Source organism: Malus domestica, chromosome 17 (genome assembly GCF_042453785.1).
Source record: "Malus domestica chromosome 17, GDT2T_hap1".
NCBI lineage: Eukaryota > Viridiplantae > Streptophyta > Magnoliopsida > Rosales > Rosaceae > Malus > Malus domestica.
Genome location: NC_091677.1, coordinates 16,647,125 through 16,674,119, shown reverse-complemented (window position 1 = coordinate 16,674,119; position 26,995 = coordinate 16,647,125). Strand labels below are relative to the sequence as shown.

General features: G+C 39.9%; 1 protein-coding gene, 1 long non-coding RNA gene and 1 pseudogene across 3 annotated transcripts; 1 reads left to right on the top strand and 2 right to left on the bottom strand.

The window, feature by feature from the left end:
• Window positions 1–6,400: 6,400 nt before the first annotated feature.
• LOC103405416 (subtilisin-like protease SBT1.4) lies at window positions 6,401–9,040 on the bottom strand (annotated as a pseudogene).
• A 1,963-nt stretch (window positions 9,041–11,003) lies between these two features.
• LOC103405366 (small ribosomal subunit protein eS28-like) lies at window positions 11,004–11,581 on the bottom strand. Its single transcript, XM_008344351.4, has one exon. The coding sequence runs from the start codon at window positions 11,433–11,435 to the stop codon at window positions 11,238–11,240; it is 198 nt and encodes a 65-aa protein (XP_008342573.1). The 5' UTR covers window positions 11,436–11,581; the 3' UTR covers window positions 11,004–11,237.
• Window positions 11,582–13,942: 2,361 nt separating this feature from the next.
• On the top strand, window positions 13,943–17,271 carry LOC114822666 (uncharacterized). 2 transcript variants are annotated; one of them, XR_011578451.1, is made up of 4 exons: window positions 13,943–15,373; window positions 15,832–16,035; window positions 16,161–16,579; window positions 16,783–17,271. It is a non-coding gene; the product is annotated as an uncharacterized lncRNA (long non-coding RNA). The 2 variants fall into 2 exon arrangements; XR_003770800.2 differs by having other exon boundaries at window positions 16,697–17,271.
• The last annotated feature ends 9,724 nt before the right edge of the window (window positions 17,272–26,995 follow it).

Sequence of the window (26,995 nt, the reverse complement as noted above, 5' to 3'; positions counted from 1 at the left end):
TCAATTCATACGGTTGTGTTCATTTTGGCCCTGAACAGATCCCGGATTTCGTAGGAGCTTTAGAGAATTTAGCCATGTCAATTCTCATAAATGTGGCCCCATTAACTCCTATATAGGTGACATTAATTAAGAATAGTCTGCCATATTCCTCTTGATAATAAGATATTAATGTCATTAAATGTATAAAACATAACCCCTCAAACGTCAACAGACAACACACATTTTATCATAAGAATGGGTAAGGTGTGTGTTCAACTTTTGAATCAAACTCAACCAGTTTGCCTATTGAACCTAGACCATGGGATCTCCAATCAGCTAGATTAGGTTTCCGCCCAGTTCGATTCATTGAATTGGCTTAAGACCCATTCCCCTCGATGTAAATAATATTTGCTCTCTTGGTAGGCCTTTTGTCAAAGGATCAGCTATATTTTCCTTTGACTTCACATAATCAATGGATATTATTCCATTGGAGACCAACTTTTTAAAAGTATTATGTCGACGCCTGATATGACGTGACTTCCCATTGTATACATGACTTTTGGCCCGTGATTGCGCAGCCATACTATCACAATGTATACATATAGCCGTGACCAGCTTTGGCCACATCGGAATATCCTCCACAAAATTTTTTAGCCACTCGGCTTCTTCGCCAGCCAAGTCTAAAGTTATAAACTCGAACTCCATGGTGGACCGAGCTATACATTTTTGTTTAGAGGATTTCCAAGATATTGCTGCACCTCCCAAGGTAAAAACATATCCACTTGTCGACTTGGATTCTGTAGTGTCAGAAATCCAATTGGCATCACTGAAGCCTTCTACAATAGGTGGATATTTTGTGTAGTGTAATCCGTAGTCAAGTGTATTTTTTAAATACCTTAACACTTGTACTAAAGCATCCCAATGCTCTTGTGCCGGATTACTTGTATATCTACTAAGCCTACTTACTGCATAAGCTAAGTCAGGCCTGGTTGAATTCATCAAGTACATCAGACTTCCAATTACTTGAGAATATTCAAGTTGAGATATGGCATCGCCTTTATTTTTCTCCAACTTGCATCCAGCATCAAAAGAAGTTGCAGCAGGTTTGCAATCAAATTGACCAAACCTTCGTAATATTTTTTCTGGATAATGGGATTGTGTAAGGACATATCCTTCACTATTTCTCTTAATTTGAATTCCTAAAATGACATCGGCTTGACCTAAGTCTTTCATGTCAAAACTGGAATTCAACATTTTCTTTGTTTTGTTGATTACATCTTTATTGATTCCCATTATGAGCATATCATCCACATATAAGCAGACAATAACACAAGTTTTATCATTACTCTTAATGTAGACACATTTATCAGATTCATTTATCTTGAACCCATATGTCAACAAAGTATGATCAAATTTCTCATGCCATTGTTTTGGTGCTTGTTTAAGTCCATATAATGACTTAACTAATTTGCACACTTTGCTTTCTTGTCCTTTAAGCACAAACCCTTCAGGTTGTTCCATGTATATTTCTTCATCTAGTTCTCCATTTAAAAATGCTGTTTTTACATCCATTTGATGTATATCAAAGTTGTATACAGCCGCAATCGCTATTAACGTCCTAATTGACGTTATGCGGGAAACTGGAGAATAGGTGTCGAAATAATCCAACCCTTCTTTTTGGCGATAACCTTTGGCTACTAAACGTGCCTTGAACTTATCAATGGTTCCATCCGCCTTAAGTTTCTTCTTGAAAATCCATTTATGGCCAATTGGTTTACTACCAAGAGGTAAATCAACCAATTCCCATGTGTTATTTTCCATAATGGATTCTATTTCACTTTTAATTGCTTCCTTCCATAAAGGAGCCTCGGAAGAAGACATTGCTTCTTTAAAAGTTCGAGGTTCATTCTCGGACAAGTAAGCAATGAAATCTGGTGCAAAGTTTTTAGAAACTTTGGTTCTTTTCCCTCTTCATGGTTCCACATCATTTTCTTGAACACTAGAAGAAGAAGCTTCATCATGACTATGATCATGAACTCGTTTTGTATTAAAACCATATTCCTTTTCTTTGTAAGGAAATATATCCTCAAAGAATTCTGCATCCACCGATTCTAATATAGTGTTAACATGTATGTCAGAAATTGAAGATTTGACAACAAGGAACCTATAAGCAGCACTATTATTTGCATATCCTATAAATACATAATCAATAGTTTTAGGTCCTAGTTTCGTTCTTTTAGGCAACGGAACTTGCACCTTTGCTAAGCAACCCCACACTTTGAGGGTTTTATAAGTGGGTTTATGTCCTTTCCATAGTTCATAAGGTGACTCGTCAATCTTTTTTAGAGGAACCTTATTCAATATGGTATTTGCAGTAAGTAAAGCTTCACCCCACAAACTGTGTGGAAGCCCAGTACTATTTAACATGGAATAAATCATATCTTTGAATGTTCTATTTTTTCTTTTGGCAACACCATTTTGTTGTGGTGTGTATGGAGCCGTTGTTTGATGTATAATTCCATGTTGTGCACAAAAATCTGAGAAGGCAGTAGACTCATACTCTCCTCCTTTATCGGATCTAAGTGCTTTGATTTTTCTCTCAAGTTGATTTTCAACTTCGGCTTTATATGTCTTAAACATATTCAAAGCTTCGTCCTTGCTATGAATCAAATAAACATAGCAATACTTACTGCAATCATCAATGAAAGTGACATAATAATTCTTTCCTCCACGAGTTGGTGTGGATTTAAAGTCACAAAGATCACTATGAATTATTCCAAGTAATTCATTTGATCTTTCCAAAATTGACTTTCTCGTTTGCCTAGCAAATTTTGATTCAGTACATGTTTCACACTTATGATTAAAATCAATTTCGAATTTAGGTAATAATTCTAATTTAACCATTCTATGCATGGAACGAAAATTAACATGTCCTAATCTAGCATGCCAAATATTAGAAGACTCAACAATATAAGTAGAAGCATTTATTTTATTAGCATCATCAATGGCAATTACATCGAGTTTCACAAGGTCATCAGCCACATAACCCTTTCCAACAAACATCCCACCCTTGGTAAGTACAAATTTGTTGGATTCCATTACAACTTTTGAAGCCTTTAGCAATTAGAATTGGTCCAGAAACCAAGTTCCTCCTCATTTCAGGAACATGCAGCACATTCAGCAAGGTCAAACTTTTCCCAGATGTGAATTTGAGTACCACCTTGCCATATCCCTCTACAGCAGATGAGGCAGAATTGCCCATATACAGCTTTTCTCCAAGGGCAGCAGGGTGATATTCTGTGAACAGATTTCTATCAGCGCAGATGTGCTTTGTAGCACCAGTATCCATCAACCATTCACTCACATTCGAGACCATGTTAACCTCGGACACAACAGCAGCCAATTCTTCATCGGTGGTTGCCATGTTAGCATGGTTATTGTTGTTTCCGTGGCCATGATTTCCATCCTTGCGATGATAACAATCTTGTACCTTATGACCAGATTTGCCACACACATAGCAGACGCCCTTAATCTTCTTCAAATTCTTGTCTTTAGGAGCAAGGGCAAATTGCATAAACTACTTGGTTTTCGGAGCGGGAGCCTTATTCTTTTTCGGCTTAGCCTTGGAGTTTCCTCCCTCAACATAATTCGCATTGGCTTTAATGGCTGCAAACCCTCCAGAACGGTCTGCCTTTCTATGGTCTTCTTCCACACGTAGCCTCAGAATCAAATCCTCCATATTCATCTCACGACGCTTGTGCTTGAGATACATTTTGAAGTCATTCCAGGAATTTGGCAATTTCTCGATTATCGCCCCAACTTGGAAATGCTCATTGATCTCGCATCCCTCAGAATGCAATTCATAGATCAACTTCTGGATTTCTTTGACCTGAGATACAACAGATTTTGAATCCACCATTTTATATTTGAGAAACTTACCGATAACAAATTTCTTTGAACCGGCATCATCAATCTTATACTTTTTCTCCAAGGATTCCCACAACTCCTTCGCTGTCTTACACAGAGAATAAATGTCGTAGAGATTGTCATCCAAACTATTCAGAATATAGTTTCGGCAACAAAACTCAGAATGATTCCAAGCTTCAATTGCTATGACAGTCTCTCTCGTCATTGGATTCTCATTAGACTTCGGAGCTTCTTCCTTGACAACATGAGCAAGATTCATTGTTGTCAGGAAGAACAACATCTTCTGTTGCCATCTCTTGAAGTCCAACACTTTGAACTTCCCAGGCTTTTCAGAGTATTTAGGCACATCGCCATTCATATTCACAAATTGTTGATCCATAAATTTCTGTTTCAAGATTGTTGGATATATGTCAACAATTTGTGATAATTTATATATGCTAATAAATAATAAATGCAATAGGAATTAACAGAATATAAACTAGAATACGAATTATAAAACAGACAACTTGAAGATTGAGGCTTGCGTACTGCAATGTCCTTGAAACAGAAATTTCGTACCTACTCCGTGCTTGTAGTTTTACAGACGTCTGCTTCACCAGGATTCAACGATCAAGTTAAAATTCCAACACCGAAAAATTTAACTTCTGGTGAATTTAGTGTGGTTCTCTCAGTAAGAAGGTTTAGGAATGTAGAAGATGAAGTTGATTATTTTTTGTCTTCTAAATGCCATGCAGATGGATGTATATATAGCAGATGGATATAGCAGATGGATGCCTGTTTGCAACAGGTATGAGAATGGGGTGTGACTGTTGGGAGACATCTCTTCAGATGGGTGCTTTGCTCTGTGTTCAGAAAGAACTCTCAGACTTCATCTGAAAGGATGAGTCTTTTCATAAAAAATAATTAATTAAATAATTTAATTATTAGAGCCCAAGGCCCATCTTTTGACAATTAAATATATATTAATTATAATTAATTATATATTAATTACCAATTAATTAGTACACCCCAAAGTCCAACCCCAAGGGTGAGCTCAATTTTAGTCTCCAGACCTATTACTCCAATCACTTTCTCTAAAGGACAAAGCTTTATAAAGTAATAAAATCTTTTAGGAATGGCTAATGTGGGACAAAGAAATTTCTACTCAAACTACTCAAATTTCCAACAGGGGTCGACTTTGGGGCTCTGCACTCAAACACCTCAAATACTTCAAATATGCCTCCAATTCCTCATACCCCCACCGTTGCCTTCCACTCCAGTTTTGGGGGATTTTATCTTATCTCTTGTTTGCTGCTTTCGGTCAAAGACAACTATATGTTGTCATACCTACAAAAGTCTGGTATCTCTTTAGAATGGTGTTTACACCACTTAACCTTTTTGGTTACTGATTGGTTCGAGGCATTCGCTTGCCTTTTATGTTTTTGTGTTCATCTGAGGACCAGATTTGTGGCATTTGGAATAGGTTCGGTTCTTCCTGATCTGTAGTTTGGGCTCTTTTTCATTGACATTGAAGCATTGATGGGTTTTGTTATTGCGCTATGTGATGATATCCCTCGGTTTTTCTATTTGTCAATCATCTCCATCATTTATGCGGCGATAATGGCGCATGTGATTCTCGTTTTTCGGTTATTAGATTTTTTTAATGGGGTCACTTTTGGGCCTCTTTAAGTGGGCTTTTGCTTTTGGGCCGAGTCACATCGTTTGTAATTTTTTATGCTTTAGGTATAAATGGGAACCTTTACTTATGCGATGAATGCATAAGTGGTGTCTCATTTGTACCTACCCCATTTATGGGGTTATTGTCTCTGTATTGTGTTAGTTTGGACTTTGTTATAAAATTCCTACTTGACCAAAAAAATAATACAATGAAAAGCAACATAATTATTGTGCCCACCAAGCAACAACGGTGCGGATCATGTTGCTTTTCTACCACATAAAAGATTATGCATGTGCACATCCAATTGAGTTTCTTTTGTTACGATTTGACAATTAAGATCTCTGATTAAATGTATTGGGTTTTGTCCTGAATTGATGTAGGAGATAAATTAAGATTCTATGCTCAAATTCAATAGTCCGACTATAATGGGTTTCGAATTTGGATCAAGTCCAATCGGATTCAAATTCGAGCGTTTATTGAGATCGTTCCAACCACTTCCCCTAAGATGGAAAGCTTTTATTTTGGTTGCCAATCTATGAGTTTTATTGATTAAGCAAAAGTTTGATTTATGAATGGATTGAGATTTAGGTTAAGTCAAATCCAATTGAAATGTTGAGCGTTTTACAAGCATACTGACACAGTTCCAATTCCTTCACCTAGGATAGAAGATAGAAAGCTTTTCTTTTGGTTACCAATGCATGAGATCAAATCTTCTACCTTTAAAATTCTGGGCTTTCTGTGACTTATCTCATTTGTTGACACCTAATCATTTATTTAAACTCCACTTAATAATGTTAAAGATGCATGGTTTGAAGTTTTTGGGTAGAATTTGGTTCATTTTATTGATTTAGGTTCGATTTTCTCAACAGTGTAACGTATTCGAATAATCATGGCCTACCCGGCATATCCCATGCCCTTCGTATTTGTACAAATGGGTAGTTGATAGCTTAAAATTGCAGAAAACAAAGCAAAGTGATCACCCAAATGCTAGCTGAACAACCCTGATGCTAATTCTCACAGGGAAGTTGTATACCTAGTGCTGCTCTACCTCACAGCAACTGGACTCCTCATCAGATGACTACCATCTATCCACTTAATAGACCCATATCGCTCTCCGCCATCATAGCCAACTCCTTTACAGAATGTATCCTCATAACTCTAACTCTGGTTTTCATCATTGAACACCAGCTCGCTCGGTGAAACGCTGATTTCAACACCAATTTGAGCAGTCACATTCACCTTATAAACCGCATCCGCATTGCTCCCCACATTCGTAACGACTCTCTTGTACTTAACCAGGCTTTGATCCGAGCTCAAAATGATGGAAAACGAAGGGTAATTCAGATCACCAGGACTAGACAAACTGTTCTTTGAGCATATATCAGAACCAATAGGCTTTCCTAAGAAAACTGCAATTTACCTCGAATTTACCCTATTGAGCACAAAAATGCAACATAATCGTTCACATTAAGATCGTAAATCAACCTGAGATTGAGAGCTCTGTTGAGATCAACATGTCTTGCTCCATGAACAAAAGGAATTGACTCTTTCCCTGTTGCAAGGTCCCTGATTTTCTTACCCGAATCGTCTAAAGTGTAAGTTGTTATGATCAAAGCAGATTTTATAGCGGCAATTGACCAATTTAGGTAGGCTTTTCGAAGCAAAGTAGCAATGCCGCCCATATGCAGGCAGGACATGGACGTCCCCGAAATTATATTGAACTCGGTTATTCTATGATCAATGTCCAAATCAGTAGGGGTAAACGCCCCAGTCTAACCGGCCAAAATGTTCACTCCATGAGCTATTACATTTGGCTTGAGAATCTCCAATGTGAGCGAATTCAGTCTTCTACTCGAAAAAGCTGCGACCTTTGGAGCTGGCGGCAAAGTACCAATTACAATTCCTAGGAAAATAATTGTGGCCGTCGGATATTGGCTCAACTTGATGTACTCCTTTATTTGATTGGCCGCAATTTCACCCACCTCTATTGCTGGGATGAGGTGAGCATCGGCAAGAAGTTCTTCCCCGTTGTCCTCTTTGTTGGCCAAGAGAAACCCGAGCCCACCAGCTAGCTTCACCGCGCTTCCTTTTTTGACTCTCGCATTGTTGCTGCGGTCGCAGACAACGATATTCCACTGGACTTTTGATGGCTTGAAAACCCATGTGTAACAGTACCTGCTTTAAGCCTCCACCATAAATTAATGGAAGTTGGTGATCAACTAAAGGCTCGCCGGAGTACAACGAAACCCCACCAAAAAGTCGGTTGTCGCCGAGGATAACGTCTGTGGGGAATTCTCTGTCAATGATGGAAACACTAATTGTGAGAATCCATGGAGCGATGTTAGTGGTCGTAAATGAGTTAGGCCCAGAATTTCCAGCCGAGGTGGAGACGAGAACACCGTGCTTGGCGACCTCGAAAGATCTTATGGCTATAGAGTCTCGATCGTACGACTAAGATTAACCATTGGCTCCAATTGAGAACGAAATTATGTCAATGTCGTCGGCAATTGCTTGATCCATGGCAGCCAAAATGTTTGAATCAAAACATCCAAAAGACCAACAGATTTTGTAGACGACAATTCTTGCCTTGGTGGCCATGCCTCTGGCTTCGCCTTGAGCGTATGTGAACAAGCTCACCTTAACAACCGGAGAACCAGCGACAGTGGAGGTCGTGTGGGTCATATGGCCTTCGGTGTCTATTGGCGACTTCGATTCATTCGATTTGTCCATTAATCTTCCGATGTGGGATTCGTACCTTTTGAAGTAGGCTCTGGCTCTGATGATTTTGCAGTTGCAGGAGGAGGACGGGAAGTCAGGGGCGGTGACGCAGGTGCCCTTCCATCGGGACATAATTGAGCCAAAACTCGAGTCTGAGAAGCTCGGGCGCTCCGGCCAAATCTCGATGTCGATGACGCCGACTATGACATCCTCAGCGTAGTCGAAGTTTGGCCACAGGCCGAAGGATTCATCGAGGTTGATGAAGCTGGGGGTATGAGTGGTGTGGAGCTGATGTGGTTGGTTGGGCGTGACAGAGAGAACGGTGGGGTGGGAAATGAGTTGGTTGGCTTAAGAGGATGTGAGGTTGGCGAAAAAGCCGTTGATGGCAGGGTCGTAGGTGTATAGGAGTTTGGTGGGGTGGGGGGACGGGAGGGATTGGATGATGGAAATGTACCAGCTGCGGTGGGAAGAGAAGAGGGATGGCTTCTCCGATTTAGACACGTGGACGATGAAGGTTTTTGGACGGTCGGATAGGTCGGGCAGGATGGAGAGCACCGGAGGAAAAAGAAAACAGAGGAGGCAAAGGAAGGGGAAGAGGTTGGAAATGGCCATTGGTATCGAATGTTTGGTTCTTGAGAAAGTAGAGGAAAATGAATGAACAAATGGGTTTGTTTGCAGGATAAGGATCCTGTTTGTAGGGATACTAGGATCATCACATTCTACATATTTATCGCATATCATACAATCAACTTTTGTTACATATAATTTGTATATTAATTTTAAATAAAAAATTCAAATAATTTCTGACCGCATGATATACGATGAATAATTAGAATATGAGGATTCTTAAGATTTCCACAATTTGGATCTGGATGGGATCCAAATCCTTGTTTGCAGAACTGAGAAAGTGGGTGTGGGGTTTACTAAGTGTCGCGTGGCTCCATAATTTTTGTGTGCAGTTGATTGGTGCAGGAATTTTGGGCAGGGTCGTCTGATTGTTGTAGGTAATATATTTTATTGGTTGGATGTTTAATTTGGTATGGCAAGTTGGCAACAAATGGGTATGTGACAAATAATTGTGGGATTACATGAAGGGAGAAGGACGTGGAATGGGAGAATCAAGTGGAGTGTGGTCCATGATTATGATTCATGAATATACAATAAATCAAGTTGATCAAAATAATCCAATGGAACCAAATCAAGTGGTCCAGTGGTAAGAACGCAGATTTCGACTTCTAAAATACAAAAAAAAAAAAAAGGTTCCAGGTTTGAAGCTCCAAGATTGTGATTTTTTTTTTGTTTTTAAATGACTGAAAGCGTTTTTGATGAAAATATTTTTAGAATCAATCCTCAGTAAAAATGCAAGTAAATCTTGAAAAAACACTTAAAGTGCTTACACATAACTGGTGCTTATTGCAGAACAGAAAGCACTTCAAGAGCGTTTGGATCCAAAAACATTTTCTCTAAAAAACGCTTTCAATTATTTTAAAAGCACATTCAAACGAGCACCACAAAATGTACCTACTTGATTCGGTTCCCTTGTTAAGTATGGCTGATAAATGTTCAACCTTATTACCAAACTAACAATCTTTCTGTTTGAGAAAGAACCCAAAAAATCATATAAGTTCAAGTTTGTGTTTACAAAGAGCCGAGCTCAAGCTTGAAATAATAATTATTCGTGTCTTGAGCACACTGTTGATCCTAAGGGTGTGTAGATGGTGCAGGTGGTGCCACCGCACCAAACCAGATTTTTCTTTCCCCAAATTGCATGTGCAAATTAACAAGAATGTAAGTGTGGTTTTAATGGTTTTTTGTGTTTTGGATTTCCCGGAAATGTATGAGTTTGGGTTTAGGGTTTAGCATCGTTGGCTAAAATCTCGTCCTTAAAAGCAAACAAAAAATGTCCAACTTATATGTCTTGTAAGATTGTAACGAAAACCATTTTCTCTCCTTAAACACGCTTTCAAAGATTCAGAGAAACTAGAAAGATAAAAATAATATCAAAGACCAAAATGTAAGAACACCAAAAATTTAGGGGACAAATTTGATATTAACCGTATTGCACTCTTCTTTGTTGCTGATTTGCTTCCCACCATAATGGGCATGGTGTTCTACTATTCCGAGTAATTTAAGGCATGCTTAATGGCCTCACAACGCATTAAATCTTACCCAACCGTGGGTGCAGAGACTAGAACGCCTTTGTCCACCCAACTTAATAACATACTCAGTTACAGCCACCGCTAAAAGACTCGACGACTCTTCTTTGTTTGAATTGCTTCTTACAAATAGCATTAGTCAAGTGTAGAACCACAACCATATGGTGTATTTTCTCATACAAATAGCATTAAAAAGTTTGGAAATTCAGAGAATAAAATGATTAGCAATTTAGAAAAGGAATGTGATTTTCAAAGACCTTCTATAGAATCACACTCCCACTCTTTATTTATTGTCATCAAATTGATAAATAAAACGAATCAATAGGCATGATTAAATAGAAGTGTATAAGAAGCTAAAAAAGGTGTCGAAATCAATCCCATTGGAAATATCTAAAGGGTATGGGAAAGAACCTATGGTAGGTTCCTTTTCACCCTTCAAAACGAAGAACAAGATAAAATTGATACCAAGTTTAACACCAACGAAGCAACAAAACATGGCAACTTTTAAGAACCAAATTGTTGCTAGAGAACAATAATATGCGGTCAGGGAAAAACGAAAACAAAGATTTGACACAGAAAGTAGGACCACTGTTACATATTCAAACAAAACTTAAAGATTGTTAAGACAATTTAGTTTAGAACGATTCTATAACAAAATCTCATCACAAAAATCAGGCCTATGATGCTAGTAATACCCAGAGATGGCAACACAACAGCCATTCACCAACATAAATAATAATTGTTTGCAAATAACCAAAACAGACGTAGGAACGTCGACAAACAAGACCATATCAGATTGATCACCGCAACCTTCTTGCCTCCATCTTGGACTCGAGCAAGGTAAGGATATCCCCCTCTCTCACTGGTCCCTTAACATTCCTCATGATGAAACGGTTCTGGTCATCCAAAAATTTGACTCTCACCTGAGTCACCTGCCCACGAGATCCAGTCCGCCTTATAACCTTGATTACAATAGCATGCTTAATCGTGGATTCCATGAGTAATATATTGAAACACAAATCAAAAAAGCAAATGTCAATAAGACAACGGAATGAAGAAAAGCAACAATGAAAAATTGTGAATCGCGACTCGGGAGATCAACAGAAGACTACATTTACTAAAAGGAAAATTAGAAAAACAAATTATTTTGATCTAGTTCAAAGCATGCAACAATTCAACTTATATTGTAAGCAAAAAAACAGAACACATCAACTAGGACAACAAGACAACAAGCCAAAGAGGTGAAAGAAAAGTGAAATGCCGCCGGACTTAAAGGAGGGTACACCGTTATACAAGCATAACGAATTTACGATAATAAGTAAAACACAGGTAACCACCAAAACAACAGCATGATATTTGGTAATAGCTGCCATTAAGTGAACCCAGTTTCAAAGCAAATCTGACCTATATGTTTCTATGAATCAAGCTCTAAATTTTCAATAAATAAAATTGTCAGGAAAATGAAAAGGAGAAAAAGAATATGTATCACTAAACTAATCGCCCCAGATAAACATTTGCGATTATGAAGTTCTTATTCAAATTCAGAAACCCAACAGAAAATTCAAGCCGATTTCATATTAAATAATATAACAAAGGATCCCTAACCTGGAGGTTGGATTTCCAGATGAGAGCAATAGAGGTCGAATAAGACAGGAAAATGGCGACGCGGAATGGGGTGCTGAATTGCGAGACAAGGGAACGACGCAGTGCAAGGGTAGAAGAAAGGAGAGGAAATAACCTTTTGTACAAGCTAGGGTTTTGGTATCTAAGTTAGGTTTACAATTTTACCCTTCATATTTTTTTTTTTTCACATCACCTGATAATTTTTGTGTGGTTTAACTTTTTTCCTTTTCTCCTAAATGTTGCTTGCACAATATAGAGCAATGCTAAATAGGGTTGGGCAAACGGGTATAGGAACCACAGGTTGAGGCGTATAATCACAGTTTGAGGCGGGTACGAGCCGATTCCTAATATTTTAAAGAAAAAATGGGGTGGGCCCTTTTCATTTTTGGGGCAGACCGAGTCCAAATACTTAGAAAAACAGGTTCCCTGATCGACCCATTTCTAATTAGAATGAATGACCGAGATTGAATGATAACCTATCATCCAATCTCAACTGTTAGTTTCAACCCTAGTGAATTCCTCCCGAGTTCCAGAATCAGACTCTCAAACCCTTTCCCTCAGTCCCTTGACTCCCTCTCATTCGCCTCCAACTCTCAAATTCTCAATCGTCTTCTGCTTCTCACAGTGCTTACCACTCACCAGCCTCACCTCACTGATATTGTCGCTCAGCCCCGCTGCCACATCGTCGAAGCCTTCGTACTCTTCGACCACTCTCAGATTTGTACTGCTGGTAAAGCTTTTTGTTCGATACCACGTCTTAGAGGCCGAGTCGAAGACCTGGAAGAAGGCCGATGATGGTCTTGATGTCAGAGACCGAGTTGAAGATCTGGAGAATGAGCGAGTCCTGGCACCGACTCCTTTCTTTCGGCGACCTTAGCACCATGGCAAGGTGATAAGAGCATATTTATGCGACTTAGTTAGCTTGTTCTTGTGCATTTATGTTGTTATTTCTTAGTCAATTATGTATTTTAAGCTATTTTCGTGTGTTTGTAGGTTCAAATAACAAAGTTAGCAACAAAGTGCTATTTGGAGCATTTTGGAGCATTTTTGGGCCAAGATTGGATAGTGCAAGCTTGGAGACATGAGGATGGACATTTTTGAAGATTTGAAGGCTAGAAATTAGCATGTGTGTGTGCAAGTGTGTTGACCTACAACTCCAAACATCCATCCACTACACCCATTACATCCACTCATTACCAAACATCCATCCACTACACCCATTACATCCACTCATTACCAAACATCCACCCACTACACCCATTACAACCACTCATTACCAAACATCCATCCACTACACCCATTACATCCACCCATTACATCCACTCATTACCAAACATCCACCCACTACACCCATTACAACCACTCATTACCAAACATCCACCCACTACACCCATTACATCCACTCATTACCAAACATCCATCCACTACACCCATTACATCCACTCATTACCAAATATTCACCCACTACACCCATTACATCCATCCACTACACCCATTACATCCACTCATTACCAAACATTCACCCACTACACCCATTACATCCACCCATTACATCCACTCATTACCAAACATTCACCCACTACACCCATTACATCCATACATCCACTCATTACCAAACATTCACCCACTACACCCATTACATCCACCCATTACATCCACTCATTACCAAACATCCATCCACAACACCCATTACATCCACTCATTACCAAACATCCATCCACTACACCCATTACATCCACTCATTACCAAACATTCACCCACTACACCCATTACATCCACTCATTACCACAACATACACCACTACCACCTTAATTAGATGGTGGTTCTCTCCCTAACCTATAAATACATCCACCATTCACCATAACAAAAAGGGAGAAAAAGATCCATCAAAAGACACTACATTCACATCTCACAACTCCATACACTTGCACTTTCATTCCTTGGCCGAGAGAACACAATCCACCCATCCACCCTTCACCATAACTCACATATATCCATCCACCACCATAATTTACCACTCATCCATCAAACCACACCTTGTGCCACAACAAAGAGAAGAAAGAGGACCCTTGGACGTGCTTGCCATTCAAGTTGTATTGTTGGAGCATTTTTAGGTGTTTTCATTCTTTTGTTTTCAATGTCTAAATTTGTTTATCTTTGCTTTGTGAGTATGAGGAACTAAACCCCCCTTAGTTAGGGGGAATTCGAAACCATGTTCATGCTTGCAATATGATTTGATTACCTTTAGTTGTGATTTCATAAGTTGTGAATTCAATTTGTTTAACTGCTTGATTGATAACTTATTCGTGTATGTTTATTAAGAGTGCACACTTAGTTTGCATGCATGAATATGATGCTAGAATATAAGGGAGTTTCACCTAATAGTTACAAACTTATATTCACAAGTAGTGGAGGTCGCTTATAAACGATCGCGTTAAATAAATTCTTGGCAGGTGTTTCATGCTCATCATAGTAATGAATGTCTCGTCAATACTTCTAGTTTTCATAATGCTTAATGATCTTTGATTGTATCTTTATTGTGCTGTTCACGTAAAGAACTTTTGAAGAATGCTTGAATTGTTGTATGCGTTTTCCCATCCAATTCAATAACTTAAAGAGAACTTGAAGGTTAATTTAAGCGGACTTAATTAACCTGGGGTGTTTAGTTTCATGATTGATCGAAAGAACAACTGAAAATTGGTTTATGTGCAAGTATGTCATGTGTGGAGAAGAACCTCCTAGCTAGCCTTCCATCCATTCAATTTACTCAATTTCGTGCAGATTTCATTAGTTCTTTAATTTACTTGTTTTGTTTTCAAATTCGTCAAAACCAAAACCCCCTTTACTTCAAAGTGTTTTATTAGTCAAAATCTGTTTTGATTTGTGTTTTTAAGTGTCTTGAGTCAAGTTAGAACCTAAGTTCATCCAAAACCATCCCTAGAGTCAGTTTAGAGTCTAATTCATTGTTTTAAGCAGTTTTGAGTCTTTTAAACTAGTTTTGAATCTTTTTAGTTTGTATTGCATCTTTTGAGTCTAGTTTGGTGTTTTAAACTTAATTTTACGTTTTTAAGTCAATTTCAAGTGTTTTAGCAATCCCTCCTAATCCTCGGCCTAGAACGATCCCTACTTACATTCTTTACTACAATTGACAACAAGAGGGTTTAATTTGTGTGTTAAAATAATTCATCGCGCCATAAGGCCCCATGCTTTTGGCCTATAACGATGTTGTTTTCACAAAGGAAGACTTTGTAAGTATTTCGAGGATCGGCGAGAGTAGCAAGCATGGCCAGGCCTAAAAAGCTGGCCGATTCGGGTAATTCCTTTTCCATTTTCCTTAATTTCTGTGTAATGCTTGCTGTTGCCGAGAAATTGAGACTTAGGGTTATGATTTTCTTTAATTTTTGTGTAATTTTCAGGGTTGGGTTCAACTAGTGTGCCATTTGATTGATTCAATTTACCGATTTGAACAATTTGGTTATATGTGAGATTGATTTGATGTAGTTTTGTGTGTAAGAGTAATGGGTTCTGTTAGAAACTATGGATCTGGGATTTCATGGTTTGCTTATTTTGGGACATGCATGGAAGAATCATTAACATGTGCGGAGTATATACATTGATTTAGTTGTGTTTAAGCACATGCAGTGCATAAATGTTTGTAGGATTTGTTTTGTTTTTTTTTTTTTTGTGTTTTGAGTAGTGTAAATGAGTGTCTAAAATGGTTGGTTTGGTTTTGCTTCTGCTTCTGCTCAATAAATTGGTGCTATTCCAAAGCTGAAAAAAAAAAAGTAATTGGATCCATGGAGCCGTCCCGAACTAGCCCATTTGAAACGGGCCGGGTTAGGTTTGGTTCCCAAATTCAAAATCCTTCGACCCGGCCCTGCCCGGCCCATTACATTTTAAAATGGGTAGGACCAGGTTCCTCCAAAGTTAGGCTCAGCTCGGCCAGTGCCCAGCCCTAATTCTAAAGGCTAAAAGGTGAATACTATTCATAAATATTTTTTTATTTTATTTTTAACGTTCTCTTGGCTTTTTCCGTCATTATCGCTTTTGCAATGTGTTTTATTTTAATGTTAAATTTTGTAATTTTTTTTTAACAACAGGACATAAGCCAGAAAGAAAAGAAAGATTACATAAGGATATCATGAGGTCACGAGAGTCTAGCTATATCTGCAACTAGCAACTGATGACAAGAAAGAGGAGCTTGCTCAAAAAAGACTAGACCCAAACTGCATGACAAACTCAAACGAGCCAAATCATCAACAACAAAATTCTTTTCATGATAGATATGACGAATTTCACAAGACTAACTTTGGTTCATAAGGGCATGACAATTCAGTACTAAACTTCCCAGATGGTGATTATCCACTTTTGCATTTGAAATCAATTGAACCGCAAGTGCAGAATCTGATTCTACCATAATCTTCTTAATTCCATAATTCCATGCAAGTTGTAGCCCAATAAAAGCAGCCCAAACTAAATCTCACCTAAACCAAGATTAGCACAAAAACCAGAAACCTATGTAAGTTTTTTTAAGTTTGAACATTGTAGGTTTTTTTGAATTTTTTATATATTTTTATTTTTATTTTTTACTGCTAAATTAATTATGGTCGTTGAATTTTTCAAATTTTGAAATCAGATGCACCAGAAAATGCCACGTGGCACAAAATCTTTTTCAAAAAAAAATTTACTGATGGATATTCAATGGTCTTGATCAACAAACAGTTGGAAATCCAAAGGATGTGGCACACCCAAATTTGAGTTATGGCTTGCTTCGATGCATGTGGGTGGGGCTAGCCAATTGCCAGCAGGCTCAAGGCCCAACAATTGTTGCAAGGGCAGTCCAACGAGCATCTTAGAGCCCACCAATTACCTGACCAATTTGGGTTAAGGACAATTTAACCCAATTCCATGTGGGTTGGGCCACCGCTAGACTTGCTCTTACCGCCTATAAGCTCCAAAATGTACCACTTTCATCGATTTCCGTCTAAAGTTGTATGAGAAAAGCTTCATAAGTAGATGTCGTGCACCAGGGGCATTCCTAGGACATTTTTGCATTTTAAAACCTCTAGTTTACTTGTCGATTCATGGTAAAATTGTGTTAACTAGAGCTCGTCAACACAATATAACTGTTCTTGTTTGAAGATGCTTTTGGTAGAGCTACAAGCTTTTCCTAATAGTATAATAATGTAATACTTGAAAGAAATTTCGTTGTGTGACAATTTTCAAAAAATATTGCTTGTTCTTGAAATTGTGGTATGAGCCGAGTAATTGTTGTGTATGGCCTAAAGAAATGAGTGATCTTCCTTGGCTCAATGGTAGGAGAGTGGTGAGGCAGTCGAAGAGTTTTGAGCCTGAAAAACATTATGTGGCGATAAGATTTGGATATTAGAGTAACAAGTATGAGTTCATAGACCAAGCTCGTTTATGTGAATTTTAAGATAAGCTGTGAATGAGGTTAAGTTGGAGTGGGAATTGAAAAGAGAACATTATATAAACAAAAGCATTGGAAACATGAAGAAGACCTTTAAACTCACACACAAATCAATGCTCAATACAAAACCTTTCATCCTTTATGTGAAATTGACTTGCTAACCATCATCACAATTTTTTCCTTGATATTTGGGTTTGGATTGGTAGCTAGGATGAAACCGATTGGATATACATGGTTTTTCGAAAGCAACCAATGAACACGACCAACTGGATAGATGTGGTTGAAGCTCGAGAGTTAGTTTGCCTTAGGAGTCATGATCGACTAGATAGACAAAGATTCTCAAAGTTTGTGGCTAGCTATTCATTCTAACTTTCGGTCGACGAAAAGTCTTTGATTTTTCGTCGAAAGATGTCACTTTATTAATGAAGTGAGGTGTTCTATGATTGGTTATTCTCATGTAATATTCAAAGTTCGACATGCAAATGGCTGAACCATTTTTACTGTGGCGATTAAAGACTATTCCTGAAGACATCAAATTATTTGCACGATCTTTTACTTCTATATTTCGGGCTCATGTCTTTCGGAAGGTGATTTTTCTTGCTAGTGTCATTACTAGCGTTGGACACTCAATTCGTGATACTTATATTTGGGATTGGTGTTTACCCACTATTGCTAGAAATGATTTTCTCTTAATTATACAGAAAACGAACGTACTCGAAGTTTCTTTTTTAAATAAATTTATTTATACTCTTCCATAAACATATTTTTGTTGTTAAATACAAAAATATTAAGTTCCATAAACATGTTTTTGTTTTGAAATACAAAAAAATTAAATGTGTAAAAATTAAAATGTTTTATCCTATAGATGCTTGACGCCCAATCATCCCGGATAACGCTTACATCCTCTGTATTGCCGCAACTGTTGGCACAGAGTTAGCCGATGCTTATTCCCTAGATACCGTCATTGCTTCTTCTCTGAGAAAAGAAGTTCACGATCCGTAGGCCTTCTACCTCCACACGGCATTGCTCCATCAGGATTTCGCCCATTGCGGAAAATTCCCATTGCCGCCTCCTATAGAAGTTTAGGCCATGTTACAGCCCCAGTGTGGATGATCATCCTTTCGGACCAGCTATTGATCATCACCTTGGTAAGTTACCAACCTATTGTATCACCAACTAGCTAATCAGACGCGAGCCCTTCCTTAGGTGAATTCCTCATTTTGCTCCTCAGCTTACGAGGTATTAACAATCGTTTCCAGCTGTTGTACCCTTCCCAATAGTAGGTTCTTACACGTTACCCACTTGTCCGCCATTGGAAACACTACTTCCCGTCGAACTTGCATGTGTTATGCATGACACCAGCGTTCATCCTAAATAGGAGTCTTATTGAAACCAAGAAACAGAGGCCTGCCTGCCATCCACACCAGAATAAATGAAAACCTACTAGTGGAGGAAGACCTCCTAAGAATAAGAGACATTTCCTAAGGATAAAAGACATAGGGCTAAAGAGATAGCCAAAAAAAGATCATTTGTGTATAATCCTGTATAATCTTGAATATTATCAGTTTTGTACGTAGACTAAGTGATACAATGCAAGCAAAACTTCCTAGATTCATGGAGATATATAACACCATATAAGTTATCATGCTTGCATTCCAATAATTACATATCCAATTTGACCTATGGACAAAAATGCAAGCATACATTTCATGCTTGTTTGAGTAATAACAATGAAATACTCCAATATCATGCTAAGAATAGCAAGGATTTCCAAAAGATGATGTCATTCGTTTGATGAGAAATAAAGAAGAATATCAAAAATTCAAGTGGCTGAAGCTGAAGTAGCTACTTTTGAAGTAACGGAAAGAAAAGTAACAACTGAAGTGGGAGAGTCAGAATCGAAAAGAGGATTTCTCACTTATTTCTCTCATTCAAAGCCGTGCATGAGACTTTCGTCTCGCACGGCTCGTAAGTGATAAACGACAGAAGCATATAGAGTTTTAGCACGATCACCCTGTATATAAAATTAACCTGCATAAAAAATATTCCATTTCATTTGAAATTGCAAACTCTTGGTCAAAGGAAAAAATAATAATATAATAAATAAAAGAAGAAAAAAAAGAAGAAAAAAAAGTTAAACCCAAGTAACTAAACCACCCCCCACCCATCCCCCACACCTCCGAGCGACTCTATGTGTTTTCTATCCTCCTCAACCCTCACCAGTCACCACCCTCGTTCTTTTTCTTCCCCTTCTCTCCCTTACCTTATTCTCATTCTAACCATCAGTAAGGACTAAGGAGTGATGGGTTGGCTTATTAAATGAATAATAATCCACCCAAATGTAAATAGAGGTCTTAGTAATATCTGTTAGAGTAAATTACACAGTAACCCCTCAGGTTTGAGGTCTATTATAACCTCATACAACATCTTTAAAACATTTCACTTTCATACCTCACGTACTATTTTATTTCAAAATAATACATCCGTTAGATTTTCCATCCATTGATTTGTTAAGTGCTGACGTGGCTACCACATTTGTGCCACGTGGCTGCCAAATGTATGCCACGTGGCAAAAATAATAATTTTTTAAAAAAAAAAACCTAAATCTTCTTTAAAACAAAAAACAAAAGCTGAAAGAAAACCCCATCCTCGTGAAACCCCCTAACCCCTACCCCCTGCGAACACCCCAAACCAAAAAGACCCAGAAAGAAACCCGTCCCCCCCAACACAACCAAACCCAGAAAAATCCCCCCTCCCCAAAACCGGATTGCAGAAAGTCAGCCCCCCAAAACCAGATCTGGAAAGGACACCCCCTCATCGCAAAGACCCTCCATCCCTGACTACCCACCTAACCCAGAACCCAAAAACCTACAACAACAAGAAGAAGAAGGAGGAAGAAGAAGAAAAAAAAACCTCAATCCCAGTTCGTCCCACCCGCAAAAAACCTGCAATCTAGAAGAAGAAGAAGAGGGGGAAAAAAAAGCCCAGAACCCTTCCACCTCGCCACGACCCGCAACCCACCTCCCTTCCCCCCGCCACGACCCGCGACCCTTCTCTTTTCCCCCCGCCGCCAGGATCTTGTGATTTTCAGTGTGGGTGAGTTTTGAAAATACTTTTGAGTTTAAGATGATTTTTGGACTGGTTTTGTGGTAGATCCACCTAATCTCGGGTGGAATTTTTGGGGGTGGGTGATGGCTTGGGTGGGAAGAACTGGGGCTTTTTTTCTTTTTTCTTTTTTTTTTCTCCCTCTTCTTCTTCTTCTTGTTGTTGCAGGTTTTGGGGATGGACGAACTGGGTCTTCGACGAACTGCAGCTTTTTTTTTTTCTCCCTCTTCTTCTTCGACGAACTGGGGTGGGGGGAGGGGTACATGGGTGGTTAATTAACCTTTTTTTTAGAAGATTTAGTTTTTTAAAAAAAATAAAAAAATTGCCACGTGGCACACATTTAGCAGCCACGTCAGCACTTAACGGATTAATGGATGGAAAATCTAACGGATGTATTATATTGAAATAAAATAGTACTTGAGTTATGAAAGTGAAATGTTTTAAAGTTGTTGTATGGGGTTGTAATAAACCTCAAAACATGAGGGGCTACTGTGTAATTTACCCTATCTTTTAGTTATTAAGTTGATCTTGTGGAATATGCCTGTAAATACAGCAGCCATTCCATAGCCCCCTAGCCAAAATTCCTATAGTAACTTCTCCCTCACAACCTTAGGGGCCTTCACACAAATCTTTCCCCATAGTTTCGTTCTACAAGGTGCTAGAGCATAAGGATCTATAAAATCTGGAAAGTTTCTAGAAAATTGGGAGAAGATGATTAACAGTGATTATTCACCACTCTCGGCCATAGTGCGTGACTGCGCGTGGATTGGTCTCTAAGAAACCAAAACCGCCAGTCTCTTCAAAGAGTGTTGAGTCGGATGGTGGTGGTCCCGTCGTTGTGGGAAGCTAGCTGATAGGTGTGTGACATGCACACTTGTTTGACTGTATTTCACTACCGTTTAAGGAGGCACGTCCGAGAGAGTTTTTCGACACTCCTGGTCCGAGAGAGTTTACCCTGGTCGATCTGGTTTGTATAGTGGGTGTCATTGAGAGGTGATCAAAACATAAGGCCCGACTCACAATTAAAATGCATGTTAGGTCGAAATTATTCATAGTGTTACTTTAGCCTAATGCCTACAGTAGACCTTTAGGAAAATGGAAAAATGTTCAAAAAGAAGAATACATTTGAATAAATTTTATTGGCGAAACTAATTGAAATAATATAATCTGAACTATAGTGTTGGGTGTTAATTATGGGGAAATTTCGCAGATTTTTTATCCTAACCAATAAATAAAAAGAAGTGTCCTTAATGCACTATGAATTCCTTAAAATGAAAATGTTTTTTAATAGTTGAATGTCTATGGGCCATGCCTTGTGATTACATATATAATTATAATCTCTGCTATTTTTTGGTGTTGATGCACCACCCAAAACATATATATTATTTTCTTTAACATTCGGTGCTGGATGCACCCCCCACTTCTCTTTTCTTTCTTCCTCTTGTGTCGTGTATCCAACAAGCTTCCATCATTATCTTCCTTTTTTTTTTTCACGTGGTGCCAGCACCACTTTGCTCCACCATCCCCCCCTTTTTTTATTATATATTTTTTCTGTATAAATTTGATGATGGGCTGGGGAATTTGCAGGGAAGGACAAAGAATGACGGAGAGCTGCAGTCGAGGCTTCATGACCGGCTAGTCGTTTGACGATGGTTATTGAAGTTCTTCGCCATTGCTGTTTGACACGGATGGAGAGCTACAGTCGAGGCTTCATGACAGGTTAGTCGTTTGACGGCGGTTATTGAAATTCTTCGCCGTTGCTGTTTGCCACTGCCACTACATAACCATTGCACTGCCACTGCATTCTTGTTGCCTTGCACCCCCGCCATTGCATAGCCACTGCATTTTTTTACTGCCTTGCAGAGGAAAAGATGGGGAGATGGCACTGTGCCATGCAAAGGAGAAGACGAAGCTGCTGTAGTCCCGTAACTCCCTCGCTTCGTTCATACTCACTTCCAACTGGTTCATGCACACAACGCATGTGTTACAGTTGCTGCTGCATGGTTATCAAACTGAGATTTACCAGCAGAAGTGGATGGGCACTGCTGTGAAGTTTGGACCGAGAGCACGGAGACCTTGGTGACGGAGGCCTTGCTGTTTGGAGAGTGACGAAATCTATGCCATTGCTATAGCTCCCATGGTGACAAAGCTGTAGGCGGCGGAGCCGGACGAGCTGAACACGCGCTTAAGAACGCCATTTTCCAGTACCTTGTCGAGCTCAACAGATGGCGGCGACGGTGCAGTCGGAGAGCATGAGCATTCTGGAGGCCGCTCCACTTGAAGGTTTGGACGAGAGAATTCCCTAGCAGAGTAAGGGTTTTAATGGAGAAGATGGTTATCTTTTGGCCCTGTTCATGGGCTTTGGTGAAGAATGGCTGTTGGTTCAAACCGCGAGGGTTGAAGGTGGGTGATGATGAGGAAGCCGAGAGACAGAGGTGCAGTAGGCTGAGTTGGAGCGGAGCATCCTTGCTAGGCAGAAGGAGAGGTAGAGCCAAGTGGTGATGAAGAGTCCTGCTTGTGACTACTTGTAGCTGCTGTGACGATGGCTGCCATTTGCTCGTTGCTGTGGAGGAAGGCTGAGCTTCGCATGCTGCAAGAGGGATGCTGCTTTGCGAGCATGATGTTCATGGTGTTCTTGGCATGGAGCAAGGAGGAGGAGCCGCTGGTGTGAAAGTCTTTATAGTGGTTGGCCTTGTCGTCAAGCTTGTAGAGGAAGAAGACGGAGGTTGTGCTGTCGTTAACTGTGCACTGCTGGCTGCTACTTGCTACGCTTGCTGCCATAGCTGTGTTCTGCAAGGCTTAGGCTGAAGCGAAGCAAAGCTGGTTGTCTTTGTCAGTGGAGGAAGAGATTTGGTTGATGAAGGTGCAGAAGGCCGATCCGGTTGAGCTGAGCTGCAGTTGCGTCTTGAGTGACACCATTTGGGTATTTCCAGCGACAAATTTCAGAGCTTGAAATTGAATCAAGAAGATTCAAAAAACACAGACGAATACGAAGGCTTGGAGCCGAATGAGAATGGGCTTTGAGAGCTGGGCCCTGATTTGTAGCTGGGCTCGCTGGCTTTGGGAAGAAAAAGTTTTGAGGCCAGCCCCTTTATTTTATTTTTATTTTTTTTTGTTTTGTTTTGTTTTGTTTTTTGTTTTTTTTGTTTTTGTAAATACATAATAACATATGTATTCATTTTTTTTCTCGAAGAAATTGTAATTTAATTTTGTACAAAGAAACTTGCAAATTTTTTTATTTTTTTATAATAAAATTGACCTTCATCAATGAAACTTTAATCAAACCCCTATTTTTTTTATTTCTTATGTGACTGAACTCGAAGTCGAATGCTCGAGCTGCCTACGTACCCTTCCAAAGAAAGAGATCAAGTCAAAACGTAGTTCAAATACAAATTTTTTTTTTGGATTTTTTTTTTTTGTGCCGTACGCAGTTTATGCTCTTACAGGCCAGGAGCTTCTTGGTGCCATTTGCAGTTTTAACTCGTGCAGGCAAGGAGCAATTTGTTGTCACCTTTTATGCTCGTGCAGACAATGAGCGTTTTGGTGCCGTTTTGCAGTTTCAACTCGTGCAAGCAAGGAGCAATTTGCTGTCGCCTTTTATGCTTGTGCGGACAATGAGTTTTGGTTCGTGCAGTTTAGGCTTGTGCGAACAATGAGCATTGTGAATTTGTCAAATGATCTTAGAGAGGCATTCCTTGCAATCTTCATAGCAAGGTGTCTTGATTGAGTGTTTGAAGAAGTCTTCGGGGAAGAAATCGCACATCGTGATGGAGACGGACGATCTTTGTGTTGAAATTTCATCATTTTTAACAATTTCCCGTTGCTTTTGAGGTTGACAAAAGCTGCTTTGCCCCCTTTTCGGTTGGCAAACTTGTGGAAGAGATGTAGGCTTTATGTGTAATTTCTTCGGAGTGACATGAATCCATCCTTCAACTTCGCTTGACTCGGAACATGCCCCCAGTGGTTGAGGTGAAAACTTTGAGTTGGAAGAGCCAGAAGTGATGGTGGTATAGTTTGACTTCACCACATCGTCAAGATCTAGCTTGATGATTCCTTTATGAGCCAGCTTCATGATGAGATCTTTCAGCACGAAGCACTTTTCTGTCGGATGACTGATGAAGCGGTGGAATTTACAGTATCTTGGACTGTCGGTACGATTCATCTCTTCCGGTCGTTTGCACTCAGGCAGGTCAATCATATTTTTGTCCAACAGGTCGTCCAGCATGGCAACCACATCAGAGTCTGGGAATGGATAAGTCTTATCCTCAAGCTTTTTCAAAGTGCGTCTATGCCTCTCTTAATCATGAAAAGCTTCGGTTTGAATCGCCTTGCCTCGTGTAGAGACTTTGACGGGAGCTGTGTTGACCGTCATTGTTTCCTTGGTGGGTTTCCACGTAGTCTTCTCCACCTTTGGCCCAACAACTTTGTCAGTCTTGTAGTCAAAGATCGGTTCCTTCTTCCTATGATGAGCGATGCTTAACTCCATGTTATGGGCGCGGGTGGCTAGCTCTTCGAAGGTCTGTGGTTTGATGCCTTGAAGGATGTATTGCAAACCCCATTGCATGCCTTGGACGCACATCTCGATTGAAGAGGTCTCCGAGAGCCTGTCTTTGCGGTGGAGGCTTAGAGTGCACCATCTATTGATGTAGTCAATGACTAGCTCGTCCCTCCATTGCTTTGTGCTCATCAGCTCTAGCATGCTCACAGTGCGGTGGGTGTTGTAGAAGCGATTGAGGAATTCCCGCTCTAATTACTCCCAACTGTTGATGGATTCGAGCTCGAGGTCGGTGTACCAGTCGAAGGCGTTTCCTTTCAATGAGCGCACAAACTGCTTGGCGAGGTAGTCCCTTTCGGTCCCTGCATTGTTGCAAGTTTCAACGAAATGGGTAACATGCTGCTTCGGGTTTCCCTTTCCATCAAACTGCATGAATTTTGGTGGTTGATATCCCCTCGGCATCTTCAGGGCATCAATCTTCTTTGAATAAGGCTTCAAGTACAACCCGGAGGTATTTGACCGCCCTTCGTACTGTGTCTTGACGGTGCTAGCGATCATCTCTTGCAACTGCTTGATGGAGAGAGATCCCATAAGCGTCGCTGCTTGGTCTGGTTCTGGCCTTTCTTCAACCTTCTCTACTAGAGGCTCTTCTTCTTCATCGCCACCTTTCTTGGAGTCAGAACCGAATCCTTCATCGTGCCGTGCCCCTAACTTGTTGACGAGTGCGGCAATTTGCAAGTCTTTCTCTTCCGCAGTCTTTGTGAGCTTTGCAATTGCTTCACTCATTTGAGCCAGCTGTTCTTCAAGGTAACGCCGATGGTCATGACTTGTGCAACCATCATACGCGACTCTTCAGGCATCCATGGTGCTGATGAAGGACCCCATTGGCCGCTTTGGAATGTCATCTGATGTGCCTCAACGGCATGCTTCGATGCCCCCAACCAGGTTAGGTTGATGACGGGCTTGCGTCTTTGATGCTCCACTTGCTCCCTCAGCGGCACCGACTTTGAAGTGGTTTGTTGAAGAGTAGTTGTGGCGCCAATGGATGCTCCGTTCATGGCGGAAGTGCTCAGGCTTCTTCCCTTTGTGAGAACGGCTTGTCCTTTGCTTGATGCCATTGATTTTGGAGGTGTGCTTGAATTTCTTGAACGGAGAACGAGATGAGAGGTAAAGATGGTCCTACTGGGCATGCCAAATTTGTAAACACGAAATTTTCCTGAAACAAATGAGACAAGAACACGTGTACAAAATAATATTTTGTATTAATGATTTAGGGGTTACAATCTCTCTCAAATTTGATCCTCTGATTCGATCTCCGTAAGGTGTTGATTTGTGGATTGTGATGCTAATCCAAGGGCCGTCGAGGCTTGATCTCGGATGAATGGTTGGAAGTTTCTTTAAGAGGGCCTTTTGGGCTTGATCTTGAAAGTTGATGGATGAACGGATCTTCAAGGGCTTTTGGGCTTGATCTTGAAGAACTGTTGATGAACGGATCTTCAGGGGGCCCTTTGAGGCTTGATCTTGATGAACAGTTGATGGATGGATCTTTAAGGGCTTTTGGGCTTGATCTTGAAGAACTGTTGATGAACGGATCTTCAAGGGCCTTTGGGGCTTGATCTTGATGAATAGTTGATGAATGGATCTTCAAGGGCTTTTAGGCTTTATCTTGAAGAAAGGTTGGATGTGTGGATTTGTTGATGCTGATGATCCAAAGGGCCGTTGGGGCTTGATCTTAGGATGAACGGATGATGAACGGATGAACGCTTTCTTCAAGGGCCGTCGGGGCTTGATCTTGAATTGGTGGAAGTTCCTTCAAAGGGCCGTTGGGGCTTGATCTTGAAGGTTGGGTTGATGAAGAATGAAGAGAGCTTTCTTGATCCTTCGAGATTTGTTTGGGAGCTTTG